Source organism: Rissa tridactyla, chromosome 6 (assembly GCF_028500815.1).
Source record: "Rissa tridactyla isolate bRisTri1 chromosome 6, bRisTri1.patW.cur.20221130, whole genome shotgun sequence".
Taxonomy (NCBI): Eukaryota; Metazoa; Chordata; class Aves; order Charadriiformes; family Laridae; genus Rissa; species Rissa tridactyla.
This window is the reverse complement of record NC_071471.1, coordinates 6,643,367-6,664,419: the sequence shown is the minus strand read 5'-3', so window position 1 is coordinate 6,664,419 and position 21,053 is coordinate 6,643,367. Positions and strand designations below refer to the sequence as shown.

The 21,053-nt window shown below is 41.7% G+C and overlaps 1 protein-coding gene across 2 annotated transcripts in view; it reads right to left on the bottom strand.

Moving 5' to 3' along the window:
* GOLIM4 (golgi integral membrane protein 4) overlaps positions 1–8,580 on the bottom strand; it is a 34,281-nt gene extending 25,701 nt beyond the window's left edge. For both annotated transcript variants that reach the window (XM_054206724.1, XM_054206725.1), the window contains exon 1: positions 7,811–8,580. In XM_054206724.1, the coding sequence (XP_054062699.1) occupies positions 7,811–7,997 (187 nt within the window). In that variant the 5' untranslated portion in view covers positions 7,998–8,580. The remainder of the gene's footprint in view (positions 1–7,810) is intronic.
* Between the last annotated feature and the right edge of the window lie 12,473 nt (positions 8,581–21,053).

The window sequence follows — 21,053 nt, the reverse complement described above, 5'->3', positions numbered from 1 at the left end:
CTTAGTAGTCAATAACACCTCCAGGAAACAACATATTGAAAAAAAAATTGCAAGATATGTTGGGATATAGGGAACTATTTATCCTATTGAAGCAGTAAACTGTAATAGCAGTGGCTGAAGATAAAATTTTGTGGAGTATATAATGCGATTAAATATTTAATCCCTAGCAGTTAGGCTTCAGACATGACTTTTATTATTAGGAAAGAAATCACGTTTTCCATCCCAGAAAAGATTTCCTGTACTCCACAAAAGATTTCTTCCAACCTTGCCAACCATGGCACCCGCAGTTATGCCATGCTGGGTGAGATTAACATCTCACCTTTCATATGCTGTTTTCTATACACCTGTCTATGCTAAAGATTATTTTTAAGTGATGACAAATGCAAATGCTTCAAACAAAACCCATGTAGTGATTTTAGACTTAAATTCTTCAGGTTAGCAGATTTACTTCTAAAAAAAATCCATTCCTTTTTCTTTTTGATTTTCTTCTCTCCATTATTCTGTCATTTTTGTCATGACCCCCCAGCTCACTTTGAAGAAAACACACAAACATTCAGAAGAGCTGCAGAGACAACGGTTTCCTTCTCACGTCATCTCTGAAAGTCTGGGTCTGCTCAGCTCCCAGCTCCAGGAAACAAAGGCCTGTTCTTTCTCGCTAAAATTGTTTTAAACTTTTGTTTCAATTTTATGCAGAAGTACAGCGAGTTGGTCTACACGGTGTTAGGTTATATATCTAGCTATCTATTCAGAAACTAGTGCAAAATGGACATTGAAGAAAAAACCCCTAATCTAAATATACACACGTGTTATTTTAACAGTCTCTCCTAACTGAAAGATACATTTGCATTTTCATCATAATGGAATATCATAGAATCATAGAATGGTTAGAGTTGGAAGGGACCTTAAAGACCATCCAGTGCCACCCCCTGCCCTGGGCAGGGACACCTCCCACCAGCCCAGGTTGCTCCAAGCCCCATCCAGCCTGGCCTTGAACCCCTCCAGGGATGGGGCAGCCACAGCTCCTCTGGGCAACCTGGGCCAGGGGCTCACCACCCTCACAGGAAATAATTTCTTCCTCGTATCTAATCTATATCTTCCCTCTTTCAGTTTAAAACCGTTACCCCTTGCCCTATCACTACGCTCCCTGATAAAGAGTCCCTCCCCAGCTTTCCTGTAGCCCCCTTTAAGTACTGGAAGGCCGCTATAAAGTATGGCAAAACCTGATATAATAGCTATATCACCTTACAAAACTGCTAAACCGCTTCCTTAAATTAGTTCTCAAGAGCTCTAACACAGGAGACTTGGAGTAAGCTCCAGTTGTATGTTTTGAAAAACAGCATACAGAAATCAAAGTTTGAGTTAGTGGTTCATTTTTATTTTTTTTTTTTGTAACAGAAGATCACTGTCAAACCTCAAAATATGCATCTGAGTATGACAGATTAACTGAAACACCGAAAATGGCATAGTTCAGCATGGTGCAATGGATAGGAATAGACTGTTTACCATGCCCTCCAGGAGCACAAGCAGGCCGTACTTCTCTCAACATCTCTGTAATTAAGTCTTGGAAATGACTGCCAAACACGGGGATGTGAGTCACCCCAGGAAAATAAGATACTAGGCTAATTTCAGATACCTTGAGGGGGGGAAGAGAATGTAGAGGAAGAGGTGGAGTAATTGCAGTTTCTTTTATTTCTTAATTAACGATACATAGTAGAAAATTTGAGGAAGTTTGGTTTACGCTACATCACCAGAAAAAGATCAGAATTGCATCCAGCTCAGAAGACTCTCCTTTAAACAAGGAGCAGCACCCAAGCAGGCTGAATTCCTCAAGTGCTTACCTCAGGCTCCAACATGACTAGAAATTCATGCCCCCGAATCCTAAAAATCCCAAGAAAAAAAAAAAAAAATCACCCAACAAAAGATTCTGCCTTAATTAGTTGTTCTGTATAGTTCATTTTTTCAGTAGTCTGAATTATTTAGCTTTCATTACCATTAAACCTCAAAACAGCACCTGACTTTCAGCAGGACAGATTTACTTACTTTTCCCATGCAAGAATCCTATTCTAAAATGAGCGAAGTGCACTATATCAGCCACAAATTGCTGGCAATATCCTCACCACTGTATAAGAGATGCTATAACGCGTATTAAAATCTCCGAGTGGGTAGAAACCTTACTCATAAGGTCACCCCACCCAGGGACAGAGGCTGACAATCCTGTGTCCTGCCCAGCAAAACAACCGGCCCAATGAGACAATGTGTTTGGAACACCATATTTTAGACTTAAGAATTCAAACAGTTTTGCTCACGTAGGAAGTAAGGAAGTAATTCCACCTTCTTGTTTAGACTTTGGTTTTAACCGTAAAGCAACAATCTTAATTACACCACTCCAGGAGTGCCTAACTCTCAGATATTAAAGTTTTATCAATATAACTGCAAAGTCACAACTACCCTAAGACTCTTCCCACACTGTGTGCCCAGCACAGCCAGGTATTGCTTAAACTGTGCTGTCGACTAGAGAATTTTTGGCTCGGTTTGTGGCTATAATTGTCAGATGGCTATTTCATCCTCTGCTTCTCTACTGGTCATCCCTGATGATGTTTTAGGTGATGCCAAAGCTTCTGTCAAACCTTTGCCTTCTAGGGATATGTGACAGAAGATGGCTGTCGAAGAAGTCAGAATGCAAAAGCACCAAAGCATCCACCCATCTTGCCTCCCTCCTCCTCTCTCAGCTCTGAGGTGTTCATAAACCCAGACAGATCAATCACTCACAAGCTTTAAAAGGCTTAAATCATCATCAGTAACAAATAGTTTCAGGATATTGGCTCCATCTTGCATCGGTCTGTTAGCTCCCAGGCCCAATATTAAACCAGAGAGGGGGAACAACAAAACCCAGGGAACGAAACCACCCTATTACCTCATGCTGCTTAATATTCCTTCAGACTACACGCTCTGTGATCTTCAGCCCAGATTCCAACTTGGGTGCAGATATAACATTGCAGCACTGGTCGAAATTTATCCTGGAAGTATTACGACCACATGGAAAGTGATTTAAGGGCATTCGGGCATGGATTACAGGAATGAAAAAAAATATAAGTACGGGCATCTATGCTCAATTTATCTTTCCAGTCACAGAGTTCAGATGTTGGGAGTCTTACTGACTATGGACCTAGAAGCAACAAAACACCTCCCTGAGTTAACTGAACCGAACACAGCTCTAGCACTTTTTCTGTATTTGGATTATGAAGAAATCTTGATAATTCCAGATAACCCAAAATCTTTAGGCTGAGCTGCAAAACAGACATCTACCTATCTAAATATACATTTTACACACACATATATGTATATACAAATACATACAAATGCATGTATGAATATAAATTTACAGCACATAGATCTTCCATACTAGAATTTTGCACAAATAATTTAAAACGTTTAATGTGTTTTAAGTATTCAGAACACTAAATACCCAGTGGAAAACGTGAATGGAATTACAAAAGACAGATTCTTAGATGACATTACGAACCAAAGCACATCACTTTAGGAAGCCAGGTAGGAGAATTAGGGATGCTGTATTTGCCTTTTCATGCAGTACTGTACTTGGTGTTGGAGTACACCTCCGTGCAAAGAGTACAGAGAGAACTAACCTCTGCTACTAAGGTGCTACCACAGATCTTTCAGATCTCAGATAGCAACAAAACACAATCAAAATAAGCGCTGAAGTGTTATGTGCAATCTGAAACTAATAGGAATAACAGGAATTGAGGCAGCTGTTATTATGGACAACAACCAAACCACATAGGAGCTGCATAGATGTAGCTCTACTTGTATGGTGCATGTGAAAAATAAGCCATCAGAAAAGCACTGTTAGTTCTTCCCAGCTCTGCTAACTTAAGGTACAAGTTTAAATAGACTATTATAACAGAGGGGTGAGACAGTGAAGTACATCCACATCTGGGTGTACTTCATGAAGAACAGCTTTGGCATCTATGTAGTTACCATGCAGGCAGACATAATAAATATTAACCACTAAAGTTACATGGAACTATGATCTACTATTGTGTCTCTACACACAGAGATGCTATAGGTCTGATCAACTTCTAGTGTGTCACCTCCAAGGAGGGGCCTTGGTTTGGGACAAATGGCACAACGGACACAGAGGAATTCTACATTTGCTTTTCAGCTGGTTCTACTTTCTCCATTGCCCATCAGAACTTTCTCAAAGAGATAAAAATGCCAAAGTTTGACATTCTTTTTTTTGTGAGAAGTTTAGCTTTCAAATACAAAATCTTCTACAGCGTGCGCTGTCTAAACGTGGTGGGCTTAAGATCCCAGCCTCTCAAAACCAGTTATTCTTATTGTGTTTCCCAAGTCTGCCATCCCTCCAGTCGCACCCTGGTCTTATTTCAGGAGGCACAAATACTTTTCAGCTGAGTACCTGAAGCTGTGAACACCAGAAAAAGCAGAACTCCCTACAAAAACAGTCATATGCAGCCCTCTTCAGCTCAGGCACATGGGTTAAACGATTTGGAGACCTCTTCCTGCACCATTTTTCAGTGATCTGTACCTTCGGCCTTGGTAGATGAGAGTGCTGTTTTCCCACATGTACACAAGATTTAGCCCAATTCACGTGCTACATTTGAGCAAAACAAGGCAACGAAAAAGATAAAAATCTAAGACCTCTGGCTTTTCAAACAAAACCAGAAAGCATTGCTCATTCAGGCATGAAGAGCTGGCAAGTACCAAAAAGAAGGTTCCTATTACCTACATAGAAGAAAGAACAAACACTGTGCAGAGATAGGAAAATAGTCGAGGGGACAGCACAAGTGAAGGGAGGCTGCATTCCGAGCTACAGCTGAGGATCCTGATTAAGATTTTGGGCAGACCAAAGGCATTCAGGTCCAAAACTGTGACCTTATACATAAACTTAGGAATTGCCTATCATTCTTAGGCATTTCAAACTGACACAAGTTTCACCCAGAAGCCCTAACAGTGTTCCTCTGTGTACATTCAGGAAAGCAACTGTCTCCATAGGCCCCAGCAGTCACAGCAAAACCCAACCAAAATTCAGAAAACAGGCGATATTTCCCTGTCATCCAAGTGTTTCAATCCAGTCAGCCTTCCAGGAGGACTGCCAGCCCAGCACAATACAGCCTCAGGGTCTTCAAAAGGACAACTTTAAGAAGTTGCCTTTTTTTTTTTTTGATTTGAAATAATAAAAGCCTCCTGGTGAAACAGTTATTCAGGAAGTAGAAGTCCAAGGTTCAGTTCTCTCCTCAGCTTGTAATGAACTTTAAAGTCTTATTTAATTGCCTAGAAGAGAGCTATAAACAGTAAGAAATCAACCACTGTTGATACAGCACTCTTTTCCTCCTGGCAATGTTGTGTCAGTGACCTCGTTCTTTAACTGGTTCCAGTTTAAAAGGTTTCAGAGTGCTCCCATCATACTTCACGCCCCAAACAAAGTCCTCTCTAGAGCTATATCTATAAAGAAACTGATTACACTGCATGGAAAAGATAAAAGTTGCACTGCTTTAGCAGTGGTATATTTCGTTATTCTCATGAAAGAATAAACTCAAAGAATAATCTCTCCTGTTGTTAAGATCAGCAAAGAGATGTAGCCTAGATATTCTTCGAGATTTTTTTTTGTTTGGCAACAGAAACGTTGTTGATTTAAGATCCAGGTCATTTAAAATCAAAAGTTCAAAGTGCAATCAGATGTTGCACCTGCAAACACAGGATTTTCTGTCAGCATTTTATGTTGTTTCAAAGTCTCTGCTTAAAGAAAATTCCTTCCTGTTGTTCCATATCAAAGAGTTAAATAGGAAAGGTTCAGAAATGATTTGGTGTTGTACATCAACAGTTATAGTATGGTGCTTGTGTATCTCCGGGCACGTTGGGCATAGGCACAGGTTTTGAATTCTGTATGTTCTGCTCACTAATAAACTGCCACTCCAAAAATCCAAGTGATTATACAGGGCCAGGCATCCCAGAAAGAGCCATTAAATGTACAGGGAAAGACAGGGAAGGAAAGTTTATTTCTAGCTCACTAGACCCAAATCCACCGAAGTCCTTAGGCACATAGCTTCCACTTACTTCAGTGGGAGATTAGGCATCTAATGCTTGCTGCTGCATTTAGTACATCTCCGGGCTCTCAGCCTCACCTTCTTTATATTTAGCTATTGCAAAACTACAGGAAAATTTTAAAGAACTAATTTTATTGTTACATTGTATTTTTCCTTATATTCTGTGACTTAATTGATAGTAATTATTGAGGTTTTTTTTTAAAACAAGGTTTACTGATACCATACTAGGCATAGATAACATCTGCTTAACAGACGTGATAAATTGTCATTGGTCCCAGAACCATGTGAATTTATTGCATTGATAATCAATTATACCAGTGTTTTCAGATTCTGGTCCATATCTTACATTTCTCATTGATACACTGAAACAAATAAGAGAATACTTCTATTAAATGGCAGCATTGTCAGTGCGTTTATCAACTACTAGTTGCCTGCTGCTTCTGTGAACTTGCTTGGACAGATGATGGCTACTCAAGATAATGTTTCAGAAGGGAAAAGTTTAAACTCACAGTCCAGATCCAATATATCTGATCAAGAGAATCTCTCCTCTGTGTTGGAATAAAGTTTGTTGCACGCTCCTCTTTGGTATAGCCACAGCAACAGAAAAAGCTAACTTGTTGAATTTTAGCTTGAGAACAAGATGTTCCTCTGTCCTTTTCAAATACTGCTGGCAAATATACAGACTAGTAAAAGTAGCCCTTTAGCCATCCGCCACATACCCATCTCCCAGCCAAACATTTACACCTTTTTCGTGACTTAAATGAAGGTTTCTGTCAAATTTTTCCATGGCATTACCTGGAAACAGCCTCAAATTGAAATATTAAGTAATGATGGTCTCAGATCAGAGTTGAATATATTCAAGAAACAAATCACTCTAAGAACCTAACAGCATAAGCCCAATTCTGTGCTCTCTGCATAAAAAGTGTATGCTTCCAGGCATGCTTCCACAGTGAAAAGTATGGTTGAAGATCACCCTGAAGTTAAGTACTGTTATAGCTGCTACAGCAGACCACTTTTACTCTTGTTTTACACAGTTTTGAGAACTAATACTCTAAAGAGTTTTGAAAGTGGCTCTGGACTTTCTATATGCCAACCTGATAATCTTGCACTCAACAATTAGAGAGGGCTGAGGTCTTGCACTTCCTAGAGCACTGATGCTTTGTGTATATATCTGCTGCTTTGCATCTGATTCCTGTACGTGCAGATGTCAGACATCGGCATGTTTTCATGGATGAAAAGATGTTCATCTTTTCAGGAACTGCAGCCTTGCATTTTTGCAGATGAATGTTCTCACAGCAGCATAAAATTAATACTGCTAAGACAACGTAAAAGCACGCAAAAGTCCCAGAACTGGACGTGGTCTGTACTGTTAGATGAGCAATAGGGAGCACACCCACCTTTTCCATTTACACCAGGAATTGCAAAGTGATGTACAGTCCTTTGGGAATAACAGTCACTCTATAAAGCGTGTGGGAGTGAGGGGGAATGAGAGCTCTCGGGGAGTCCCTGACAAAAACTCACACTGACTTTAGCAGAGCTAGGATCCTACCCATGGTTAGATACCAAAACCCCACAGGCTGGAAGGAGAGAAGGGGAAGAAGCGTGTAAGGAGCAAAACTTTTGTGAGAGGTTGGACAGCTGGAGCCCAGACTTCCCCAGAGAAGGAAGAGGAGAAGGGTATTTCTGTGTTAGGGAAGGGCGGCAGAGGCTCCTGCCGAGGTAAGTACCTTGTAACTGAGCAGAGAGGGACTCCTGATGCTGCTGGTACTTGAGCGCCGTGGCCTCAGCCTTCCTCAGCTGGCCCTGCACCTCGTAGTAGAGCATCGCCCCGTAGAGGAAGCCGAACACGACAGTCAGGAGCAGGAGGGTCTGGAAAATCCGCTTCTGCTTTCGGGAGCACATCCCGTTGCCCATGTCCCCGGCGGGGTCCCGGGAGCCCCCGCCCCTCACGGCTTAGCGGCGGGCAGCTGGAGGCGGCGGGCGACGAGGCGGCGACATCGGAGGCCCCGGGCCCGCGCCGGGAGGAGGAGGAAAGAGGGAGGGACCGAGGGAGGGACCGAGGGGCCGGCCGAGCGCCTCAGCCCCTGGGCACCGCCGCGACGCCCCGGGCGGCTTCTCCGTCGGTGCGGGCCCTGCGCGCCGGAGCGGGGCCGGCGGGACTCTGGGCGGCGCGGGGCGGGCGCCCCAGCCGCATGCTGCAGCCGCGGGGCTGCCCGGTGCTGCCCGGCCCCCTCCGGGGGCGGCCCCGGGCTGATCGTCCCGGTCCCCGCGGCAGGGGCGGGCAGCGGCGCTGGAGAGCGCGGCCTGCGGGGCGGGGACGGCTCCCGGCTCTCCTCAGGCGGCGCCTTCGGCCCGGCCCCGCCGCGGGGACCCGCCCGGGCGGTGGCTCCTCCGCCGCCAACCTGAGGGGAACAAAGGCAACTTCCCCGGCCTCGCACTTACGTGTCAGCTCGGCTCCGCCGCCGCTCGCCGCCGCGGGATTCCCGAAGGAAGTCCCGCTCCGGGCGCGGCCTCATTGGGCCCGACCGCGGGTCTCTCCCCTCCTTTCGGGGCGGCGGCGCCTGAGCGCATTGGGTGCCTGCCGCGTCCGTCCGGCCCGCCGGGCGATCCCGCTTCCCGCCGCCCGCCCCTCGCCTCACCCCCGCCACGGCCCGCTGCGGGGGGCGCCTCGGGGACGAGGAGGCGGGGCGGCCTCCCGCGGGGGCCGGGGTCTGTGTGCTTGCCCGGTCCCCGTGTGAGGGGGCCGGGGGAGGGCTGAGCCTGTGGCACCCTGTGGGACAAGGCGCGTGGCGGGTGTGGCACCGTGTGGGACAGGCGATGGGGCGGGGGGTGACAAGGGCCGGAGGGTACCCAGCCCCTGCAGCCGCCTCAGGGGCCTGCGGGACGCCCGGCTTCTTGGGGTGAGGGGTCTCCTACTGAGAAGGCAAAGTCCCAAAGAGCTTGCTTTTGTAACCCAGCGCCTCAATTATTTACGCTTTTCGTCAGATTAATTTATTTTTTCCATAGGTCGTTGGCCATACTTTGGTTGGAGGTGGACAGCCACACTGAATGTCCTGCGCCTCACGGCCTGCGCTGCTTTTTGCCTTTTCCCTCTCCAAGAGCCAGGCTCAGGCCGATGGTGAATATTATCTGGGGCGCAGAGTATGTCTGTGCTAACGCAGTGAACGCCACTGTCGTGGGTAAAGAGGTGAGACAGGTCTTTACAGCATTTATCCTTAACCAGCATGATTTCAGAATTAGCCTAACTAGAGTTCTCTCTACAAGTGTATTTTATTACAGAAAAAAATCCCCACCCAAAAACAACCAACCGAGGCTCAAGCTAAACTAGAAGTAATAATAAGCAAAAAAAAAAATAAAAATCAAAGACATTCTCCAAAGTTACTTTTTCTAACCGTATCTAACCCATTGATCAGTGTTTCTCACAGGCATTATTCTGGCCTTAAAAGAAAAACTACATCAAAGAGGCTTAAAAATTTGTTATTCAAATATTCTACATATACCAGTAATTAATAGCAGTCAGAACCACGAGCTGGTACAACTTCTATCTAGATGTATTTCAAATATATATTTCTTGTCTTCTAATCTAATGGAATGCCTTGCTCCCTGTTTGAGGACCGAACTGTTCAAAATTATGAGTTAGACATCCAGGGAGAAATTGTAGTTACTTTGAAATAGTGATACTTTAAAAAAAAAAAATAATCATATTCTTTTCTCTTGCCTTTAAGAAGCTCCCTGAAGTTCTTGAAGTTACATTTAAAAACTTTTGATCAAAACTGTAATGTTTCAAATTGACTTATCTTCATGCAGGTTTACAGTATCCCTTTCTTTTACAAAGTAGTGTCAGTATGTTTCTTAGTATCACCCAAACTCCAGCTTCCCTTCCCCTCCCAGACTCCTTCAGAAATGTCCTCTGCGTTCTTGCATTACCAGGCTCCTCAGGCTGGGCTCAGTTAAGTAGAATGAGACAATTCTTTATTTCTAGACCGAGACTTTGAAATCACTGAAGGTGATTTATGCTTCAGTATTGCAGCTATTCAAATTATTTATTTTCTTGGGTTTCCACCTGTTGCTTACATTACCCTTCATAAAGCCAATCTATGCCTTTAATTTTGATGACTTTGCACTGGAGAACAATTGGTTGACCAGCAACTTCATCTGAATATGGTAGTTGCTTTGGGTTATCATTATAATGAATAGATAACATAAATTTAAGAGGACACTGAATTGATGTCATTACTTAATACCTATTCCAAATACATTTAATTGATTATGTTGTAAATATACTTTATTGGCTTGTAGAAATCGGCAATATCATTAACAAGTGCTGAGAAAAAAGCAGTTTGCTTAATCAAATATTACTTATATTCAGTAATAGCTAGTGATACATCTCCTCTTCAGCTCATGTAAATTGTGATTCTTCATGAGCAAACCAATTAGAGTTAAAATGAGAAATTTATTGGGAGCAAGAGACCATTATGTGAAGCTATTAGGCAAATTTGAATTGGAAGTCCCAAAATAGAAAGGTTTGGACCTAAAAGAGACTGTAATATATTAAAAAGCGTTCAATTAGTTGCTAGGAGAGGAATGTTACTTTGACTAATCACCGAGTAAGTTACTGATATAATCAGGCAAGATGGGGGATAAGTGCTTTCTGAGCCATGTTGTACCATGGGAAGCAGGCTCAGAGGCTGCAACAGGGAAATCATGGGCAGGCACTTATAAACACCTATTTATCATCTTTAGCTTAATTTCCTAAGCAAATGAGGCTTGTGTAATCAAACCGTCTGTCAGTGTGTGTCTTGTAAGGACAAGCAGTTGGCCAACTCATTGGCCAATTCCAGACAAATTTAACAGGGTTGTAGAAATGTTGAGTAAAATGAAGTTCCTGTAAGTTTTGAGAAATTAGAGGAGCAATATATAAAGTACAACCCCGTAAGTTCCCTAACTGAAGGAAAGACTACATGTGCTCAGACTCAACTGGATAACAGAGAATTTGTTCAGGGAAGAGATGTTAAAAATATCCCATTTCTTTGGGACGTTGGTTCTCATCATCAACCACAAGGTATAGGAAGCCAGTTCTCAGTAAGTTTGGACATCACAAAACTACATGTTTTTTTTTGTTTTGTTTGTTTTCCTCCTCTTAATGTAATTCTCCTGTATTTTTTTTCATTTTTTCACTGTCAGTTTTAGTAAGCTTAATTCCATGATTATTTTGTAGCTAGGGATACCAATTTCTAATAAAAATGATCATTGAACAGCTTTGAGTTTTTCCAGAATGATCCAATAAACACAGCAGTTAAATAGATCAGGCAGCAGGTCTTTTATTATTTTTTTAAAATCCTACCAATCAATGGAATGGGGATCCAAAGTGATGGAAATGTACAGTGAAGGTTGTCCAATACAAGTCACAGCCCATTCATTTGGTTGCCAGAAGTTAAGGAATGTACTGGCAAGGCATATGTTATTACCTCTCCAGCTACAAAGTACATTCCAACTGCAGATGTTTAGGCAAGAATGACCTTTTTGTCCAGTGACTGAAGCTTACTAATGCGTACAAAGATTGTTTTAACACTCGCTGTCATTTATTAGTGGTCAGGAACCAAAGGAATAAAAAGGTTGGACTTGAAGAGGTGAATGCTCCTGGGAAAATTGAATTTATCCTTGCCTGAGGTCATAGTTTGTGACATTAGGGGAAGTCAGGCTTTTTATAGCTGACCTATCAGCTGCCTACATCTGAGCGTCCAGCTTAAGTAATCAGTTGAACTCTGTTTGCCGATGTCCTAATTTGAGATGAGGACAAGGAGGGCTGTGTTTAATATAGAAAGTGCAATGCTACTTAATATTCTGAAAATAAAAATCATATATAAGGTATCCCATACTGGATACTCAAAGTTAACACAGCTTTGACATTTGTTTTCTGGTGCCTCAGTTCTGGCTGTAGAATAGTAGATGATGGCTGACTTCTACCTCATGGATGTATTTAAAGATACATTTTTCTAAATTAGCATTCATGAGAGGAATGGGGATAAAACACTGGTAAGAAAATTCTGCAGAGTTACACAGAATAATTTGAATGGCATTCCATACTGAGGTGAGAAAGGAGACTACACTCTGACCTTGAATATCTTGCTTCTGGTGCTTCTTGACTTAAACAGTCTTGTCATTTTACTGGCTGCAAATCGTTATCCTTTGTAAATAATTAATGCGGGTAAGCAGATGCATTAAAATGTACAATCGTTTTAATAGGACTAGGAAGTAGTGGAGCCATGTATGCCACAGATCTACAAATTCACTATACGTGTGACACGTATAGGACACAGTGTTGGGCATACATTACGTCATTGCCATACAGTCACCACAGATGAATTTCAAGGGGAAATACTCCAGTGTATCCTGCATTGGAGTTCTAAGTTCCCTGTCAAGGCAGAACAGCTTCTAAGAAACACTGGAATTTGATCAGCCTTTTGCTGCGGTCCCCAGAAAAAAACCACTCATACCATTACATGTTCCATTATTCTTAACGTGACAGCTACCATAAAAACTGATAGTAAACACTTTAGACAAATATTAGGATCCCAAATCATTTAAATACCATGTTAAATCATGAATCGACTTTAAACAATGGTCAGATGATCCGCTTTATAAGAAACTTGCAATTGGAACCCCCCGTGCTCCTGAGTGCTGGCATTATACAAAAAAGAAAAATAATAATGTTTGAGTGCTAATGATAATATGAATACTCTTACGATTAAGGGGTTGGATATTTGAGCCTTTTAACTGCGTGTTATTTGCATAGAATGGAAGTGCTCCGAGACAGGGATCTGTGTGTATTTTGGTTCTGTGTTTTGTTTATACTACAGATCAAGCCGAACCACGAAGTGAAATACAAACAATATAATGCTCAGTCTGCCCCATGCAGGTGGATGTGTTTTGTAGTATGAGCAGCTATGTATAAAAGACACGGGGCTGTGCCTGCAGTGAGGTGGGAATGGGAAAAAAACCTAACCCCTCAGGGAGCAGAGAACAGTTTGGACACAAGAGCCTGATGGTCTTTTTCCACGTGATAGAGTGTTGAGGAATCCTGTGTCCTAACTGAAATATTCTGTGAGGGAAGTGGGCTTCCCCATTTTACTGTTTCGAAAGATAGCAGTTGCATTCCATATTTTATGAGTTAGAGGAAAATGTTGAACTTGGGAATGCTGACTACAGACATTGTTTTTTCTGATACGTAGAATAATCCCCAGTGATTGCGTTTTCCTGGTGCATTTCCCATCGGGCTGTCCAGACTGGAGGCCATGGCAGATGGAGGAGTAAATAGGTCAGTGAATTTTGAATTGTTCCATCCCTTGCTTTTTCCGGTCTTGTCAGACTTGTCTATTTTTTCACAGTCTTTTGGTTTTACAGCACCAAAATAAAAGCCAGGGTCTGTTATCCTACAGCTGTAACACTGTCTCACCTTCCAGAAAGAGAAATCTCATCTTCATAATTGTTTCCATTATCATGGCACTGTAAGATAAGGTAGTGACTGATGAACTGGTGTAAATTTCATTGGTGTTTATATCTGTGATATCTGCGATTTTTTAAGGATCTGAAATGGAGACTTATAAGCAGAATTTGGAAAGAACTATTTACTTTGTAAAGTTAATTCGAGGAGAGAAAACAAGCACTCAGGAATTTATGTATAAAATCTGAAGAAATGTAGAGAAAGAAGTTTAAATGAGATTAAAATGAACTCAGGACTTTAACAGCCATATTCACATTCAGTTTCATCTTCATGGGACTGCCATCTCCATTAGTGATATTATCATGGCCTGCCAGACTCAGAAATAGAAGCTGTTTTTCCAGTCAGTTACAGGGTTATCCCTGGATTATAATTTTATTTTAATTTTAATTATTTACTTCTAGTTTTTGTGCTGCTCTTATACACCAGGAAAGTGTGCAGGCTTCTCTCACAAAGCATGACTATCTGTCCTAATTGTTAGTCTTGGAAGTGCTTTACCATTACAGCACAAAATAAAATTAGTTCCATTGCAAAGGAATTTTACAGATTTGTTTGGAAACACAAAAGAGCATAAAGGAATGGAGAAAATATCTGAATTTGAGAAAGGCCCGTCAGAAAAATCTTAAGCTCTTCTCCTGAAAGATTCGTAACACTTTGTGTTTCAAGTGTCACTGTTGAACTCGGTAGGAGTGGTTGCACATAAAGACATACGTACTTGTTTGCAGTGTGTAGGCCTCAATTTGTGCAAGGTTATCTAGGAACTCACTGAGCTCTTGCTAAAGAAAAGAAAAGAAGTCCTTAATTTAAGTGAAAACCTGATTCATTTGTTGTGTTTCAGAAAAATCTGCAATTACCCCAATTTTTCCCCCTAGTCTTTAGGACTTCATCGTGTGTGGGGTTTTTTGGTTGGTTTGTTTTGGGTTTTTTTTGTTGGTGTTTACTTTTTGTGCAAGTTTTACTGGTAGCTCAAATGCCTGGAAGAATTTGAGTGGAATGTGAGCTGCTGGAGGATTAACATGGTTCTGGTGTTCAGATGTCTCAATGCACATGACTGGACACCTTAACAGATGTGATGAGCCTGGTCCCCAGGTTTGCAAACCTTTTATCCATTTCACTGATATGATTACAACTCTTCAGTGTGTATTAAATCGTTCATCCCTGTGCACTGTGAATATTTTATGTCTGAGATATACAAAATTACTTCAGTCCTATTGGTGAGGAATTACTCGTGACTGCTTCCTGTTGAGAGAACTATTATTTTTTGGTTTGCTACCAAAACCTCATTGAGCCACATTTTGCCTGATTCAGTTTCTGTTTAAGTTCCCTTCAGAGGGTTTTGTGTAGGACTCTCTCCCCCTCCTCCCATTTACCAGGAGATAAATGCCGGCTGGCGCTCTCAGTCATTGCCACATCAATTCTCCTCACAGCTTTCCGTGTTTGTCCAGCTCGTTAGTCTGTCTGGGATAGCGGGTATTCTTGCAGAGGTTAGGTTTATTATGCATGCACATATAAGTGAGGATGATAAAGTGACGAACCACCGAGAACTTGTGTGAAGATAGTCCTGAAAGAAGTAATTAATGGTTATACCAGTAAGATTCTTGAACTAGCTGTAGAAATGACATTGGAAATTCATCTTTTTGTCTGTGAAAAAGCATAGCTTGTCTTGTCTTTTGGCTTGGATCCGTGCAGCACTCACTATAAGGACGGGAAAAAAGATCCCAGGAGCTGTTTGTTTTTGCAGTTATTAAAACCAATGAGCTCAGTGTTTGGAAACGCTGCAAAAAGGGAGACAAGACCTGGAGCAAGGCAAGGGAAATTCATATGAAGGGTGGAGAGAGGAATCTCAGATAGTCGGTGCCACCTAGTGGGAGCTCTCCAGAAGATTGAGTAGAAGCCAGGCTGCTGCTTTACACTCTATAGAAGTCTCATAGAGGTCAGGCCATGAAATAAAGTAATCATTGATGAGGGTGTGGGTGCTCGGCAGCATCAATAAGCAAGGCAGGGAGTGTGTGACGCGAAGGCAACAGCTGCTGGACCGTGTGTGGGTGAAAAAATTAAAGTTAATTAAATCTCTGATACAGCTCCGTTACAAGGGGACTCCTGTCTTTTAAAGTTAGCTAATAAAAAACCTCCTAACAATACTGCTCAGTCAGTGTAGAGGAGCTCTTTGCCTGTGACGTGACACAAACTAACTGGAGTATTGCTCTGAAAGGTTAGGGAGAGACATGAGACAGTGTGTACACGCGTGATTTATTAATCATACCTGAATTGTAAGTGCTTTGAGGCAATGGAGCTCATAAAGTTTTACAAGCATTTACACAGCACATTTACACTGTGAATAAAGAAGTGCTATGGCTGCTATTAAGAGCCTTTGTATGGAATACTGCATAATAAATAATTAGCCTTGAGAGTAAAACCTACTCATCTGTGTTACCAGACATTCTTGTGTTCTGGCCATGATGGTGAACAGCCTCTAAGAGGCATGAAGTCCGGCTCAGTGCACAACTCTTGTGTTTGATTTCTTTTTATTTTATTTGGTTTGCTTAGGAAATGATGCCGTAGTCAGCCAAGGGTGTTGTGTTTGTGTGTTGTTCTCTTTAAAGCCTTGCAAATCATTGCCTGATTCAAGCAGACTTATCGGAGGGCAGCAATCTCAGATATTACATTCCTGAAAGTTTCATGCAAATTGGTGGCTGGGTAGAGGAGAGCGAGCCATGAAGGAAAGGCTGAAATGCAGTATCAATGAGCGTCTAATAACATGGAAAAATACTTCATAAATATTGGAAGCACAGGAAAAGCTACCGTTACTTTTCATAGTAAACTATAAAACACAGGACTTTCAAAGATAAGCTTCTGGTGGAACTATTTGTTCAGGCAAAAGTAACAGAAAATAGTAGTAAAACGGGAATGTAAGCAGGATTAGGGTATTAAGCAGCATCTGTGGTTTTATTCCTGATTACACTCTCTGAAGTGGAATCACATTGCTAGAGTACAGTCATCATCATACCCCAGCACGCTGCCTGGTACCATGCCGCCGTTTAATGCTACAGAAGTTCTTAGCTGGAATACATTTATATCCTGGCAGAAACCCAAAGACGGTGTTTGTCTTACCCCGATTTCTCTTGCTGTTTCATAGCATAATATCCTAGTATACCGTGAACATATTCTTGCTACTTTCCAATCATTCTATTTTAAATGCAAGATAACCTTGTCCTGAGGTGGGGGTTCAGAGCTACAGTAGATGACTGCCAGCAGACTGAGGAACTGATTGATGGTCCTTCAAGAAGGTGCCCTGTGAGTTAAAGGCTGTGGCAATTCACATAGTCCTAGGAAGAACAAACAGGAATGGACTGAACTCCCTATCTCTGTGCTGCCCTGGGGACTCCTTTGCCTCTCTTGTCCAGGCTCAAAGGGACTCTCCCTCCCCACCTATTCAACCCTTGATCTGGAAAGAGAAGGTTTTTATTCATGGGGCAGTTAGCCTTGCATCTGTAGGAATCAAAGTCATATTTACTATAAGTTAGGCCAATCCTTGAGAAGGAGAGGGGCAGAGAGAATACTGGCAACCCAGTGGCCCAGGTCATTGCTGACAGCCCACGCGTTTCAGCAAATATCCCAAATCCCCAAAGTATCAGGTACACTTGGGAACCTGATTCTCTGTTGTTTCTCTTTGCATATTTTGTGCTTTCTGGAGTCTCACTTGTGCTGACCTGCTGCAGGGCTAGGACATGGGATTTTGTAGGACTAGTTGTACATGCATGTTATTTCTAGCGTGTTGTTGTTTATTATCTACTCTTCAAAAGGAATCTCCTTTGCAAACAGCCCCACAGAAGTCCCTGTATTTAAAAATAGCAACCGTAATGAGCTTCCATTCTCCATTTGGCTTTTCTTCTTACATATTGCATGATTCAAGAAAAAGCCTGAACATATAGGGAGGAAGTGACACAGACATATTGCTCACAAGGAGAGCACTAAGCAAATGGAAAACAGAAAACAGAAATTTGGCAGAAGCAGGAAGGAAGATTAAAGTACATCTGGAGTAGAGCTGTGCTATTCCAAGGGGTAAAATAACCAAAACATTTGGAAATCAAAATACATTATTGGATATTTTAGCATTCAAATACTAGCAATGAGGAGAGTGAATTTGCCAAATTTTGGTAAAATAATATTTTATTATGGTGAGCTTTCTACAGTGGCTCAGGCAAACTTCCTCATTGCTTAAAATTAACTTTTTTTATGTGTAAAGTGCCTCAAAGAACGGAGAAGGCTGCTGCAACAAAGCAACGGGGCTTTTGAGTTCATATAGTATGTGTAGAATGAACACGCTGCTTGGAAGCTGCTGTTTTCTCCACTTTCAGATCGCAGAAATATCCACATGTGAAGGTTACAGTTAGGTAAAACAATTCCTGACCTCCTACCCTTAAGAATGGTTGATTAAAAGTGCAATTCTTAATCAAATCAAATATACATATATATTTACCTAAGGTCTTCACTTCCCAGAAGAGGAGCATACTGTGTAATGCGTATTATGTGTATAAAACAAAGACTTGAATTCCTCCAGGCAGTTTTCTGGGTGACATGCTGGTTCTATTAAAGTCAGCATCAGATTATTGACTATAGTATACTCAAGATTTCACTTTTACTTTCTTTTGACTTCACAATTTAATACGCGATTACTTTGTTTTGACTTGACTTCTAACCTAACGCATGACTAATGCTGATATGCAGTGATAAAACTTCCTGTTAGAGTAAATCCCAAGAAACTCTAGTAATTTTATTGTCAATTTGGACTCACACCAATGTTACAGAGGAGAATTTTTTTCATCTTTCTTTCCACAGTAAAAGTAAGAGGCCCCAGCTGAAATATGACAGCCAGACTGCATTTTGGAGCAGTTTAGGTCCAGAGCCAGGCCTCTGTATTCTGCAGTCTGAATCTTTTTCTAATTAAAATACACTTGATATACTGTTACAGTGTCGAAGAGCTTTTGAAGTCAGACTCTCACTTTTTCACTTTTGCAGGGTATTTTGAGGAAAAAGGTTTGTCTCTGTTTTGGGACACGTAAATGCAGTTCAGTTAATAGATTATAGTAACCGTAGACTAGATCACATTGTAAGTTTCATACTCCACTTTTGTTCATCCTAAAAACCTGAATTTTTTACTGCATTTATCACAATGGTATTTGGAGACATATTAGGTTTCAAAGTGGGCTTACTGAACTTTCTGAATCTTTATTTTTCTCTGGTCAGCTTACGCTGTCTTTTAGGGCTCTGTTCAAGTGTTTCAGTGCACATGTTGAAACTAGTTCAAGAAATAGGTTTTATAGGAAGATGTGGAGCCTCAGGATCAGTCAGGATTACCCATCCTCTTTGGACACATTGCTTATATCCAAATATGCCAGCATTTCTCTATAAATATCAAAGGCACATGGCCTGGTCTGAAACAAAGTAAATTTTTTAAAATGGAAAATAATTTTCCATTTTTTTGAGTGGGAATTATGTTATCTAGGATATTTTGCTTCAAAACACGTTCCTTATTTGAAGGGAACAGCTAAACCCCTGACGTTAACTATCTTCACACTGCTAGCGGTGTACTTTTTACAGCTCACTTCAAACCCCATGCAAATAGATCATGTTAGCTCATTTGTGTGTGGTGCACCACACAACTGAAAACTTCAAGGTTCACAGAGGCTGGATGACGCTCCATAATGTCACTTTTGGGGAAAAAACTGTTTTCCAGAAGAACAGGATTTGGTTTAAACTTGATGTTTGGCATATTAGCTACCTTCTCAGGCAAGCTAGGATGCCTACAAAATTTCTTCTTGGTGAATATTGGCCTGTAAATTTTGTGGGATAGTGGAGTGCTCTGGGTAAGCTGCATGTGCGTATATGGAAGCTACAGCACATGGGTGCCGAAGCACAACTGGGCACACAGACACCTGTTGCAGAGGGAGAGTAGGCTGCCCTAAACATGCCTCCGTCTCTGGCTTCGGTTTTAAGATCCTCGGAGAAAACCCGTATGTTGGTTCAAAAGCTGACCTGGAACATCAACATTTCCTGGTGCTAATAGCCAAGTTGCTTTTACGGCTGTTACAAATTTTCTCACTCCATACCATCTATTAAGTTCTCACTGTCCCACGGGTAACTCTTTTTCTCCTTCTACTACCACAGGGTCAGAGGAACTCATCTCTTCCATTGCTAACATCCCTTCTTTTCCCAAAGTGCCAGCACTTTCCTTCTCACAGTAACTGACTGAGTGAACTCCTCAACTCAACTCCTTGAGCTGAGTAAACTCCTTCCTTGGTGTTGGCAGCTCAAAGGTGGTGCTTCTGGTTTAGCACATGAAGAAAATGTAAGACATGCAAGAAATGGCACTCAGTTAAATGAGAAGAAGTAAAGAAGCGAACACATAGATACAATTTGCCTTCTAAAAGGCATATGTAGAGTACCCTCTGATGATAAACCTGGAAGTGGCATACGCCCAACATTTTTAGTTAAGTACAGTATTTCTTCTGGCAATAACAAACACTATTCAAGGTGCCAAAGCTGTTACCACTAGTCACAACTTCTCTATGCAAACATGTAAAAAAATGCAGAGCGTGTTCCAGTTGGTTGCTGCTTACCCAGGTATTACGCCAAGACTGCAAAGCCACAGGCTAATGATAACAGTTGGGGTTTTTTTCACTTACGAAGGAAATTGTGCAATTAAGCATATGTATAGCAGTTCTCTATAATAGGAAATTTCACCCAAGAGATCTGGTCATAGGTCTTGAAATCACTGAAAATCTTTTTAGTACTGCACAGGCCCCAAACCCTCTATTTATAAAACAGATCCAAAACACGCATCCAAGCTTTCTGTCCTGTTTCTGTGCCATAGTGCTTTGTTGGGACACAATTTACATTCCTTTGAACTCAAATTCTCCTTGACTGCAAGAAACATTGACTGGGATCCTGCCTTTAAAAACAGCAAAGTAAATGAGCCTCTACGCTCAATCACAAATAGTCGGGCCTTTGTTATCTGAGCTGCTTTTAACATGAAGATCTCCTACACAAAAAAAGAACACCCTATTTGTCAAAGCTCTTTTCCGAGATGGAGGGATAAGTCTTGTCAGAATCCTCAGCAAGGCAGCGTACAGATAAAACTTACTTGAGAGATGACAGATGGAGGTTACAGTCTTCCATGAGTCAGAGAAAGGAAGAATTCAACCATGGCTTGATTCATACCATGTTGAAAAGTCTCGATGTCATCCCAAGCCAGACGGGGATCATATTGTAAAGCTCCAGTTTTTGTAGGCTGGGGGAGAGCTTCTCACTTCAAATAATGATCTGCTTTTACTGAAACAACCAATTAGGAATGTGCTCCTGCCAATTTAAGTTATTTTCCTTTGCACCTAAAGGCTGAGTCTGGAAAAAATGTTTTTTCATGTATTTTGGTTATACTGCTGCTCTGCCCAATATCTTATAAATACCTT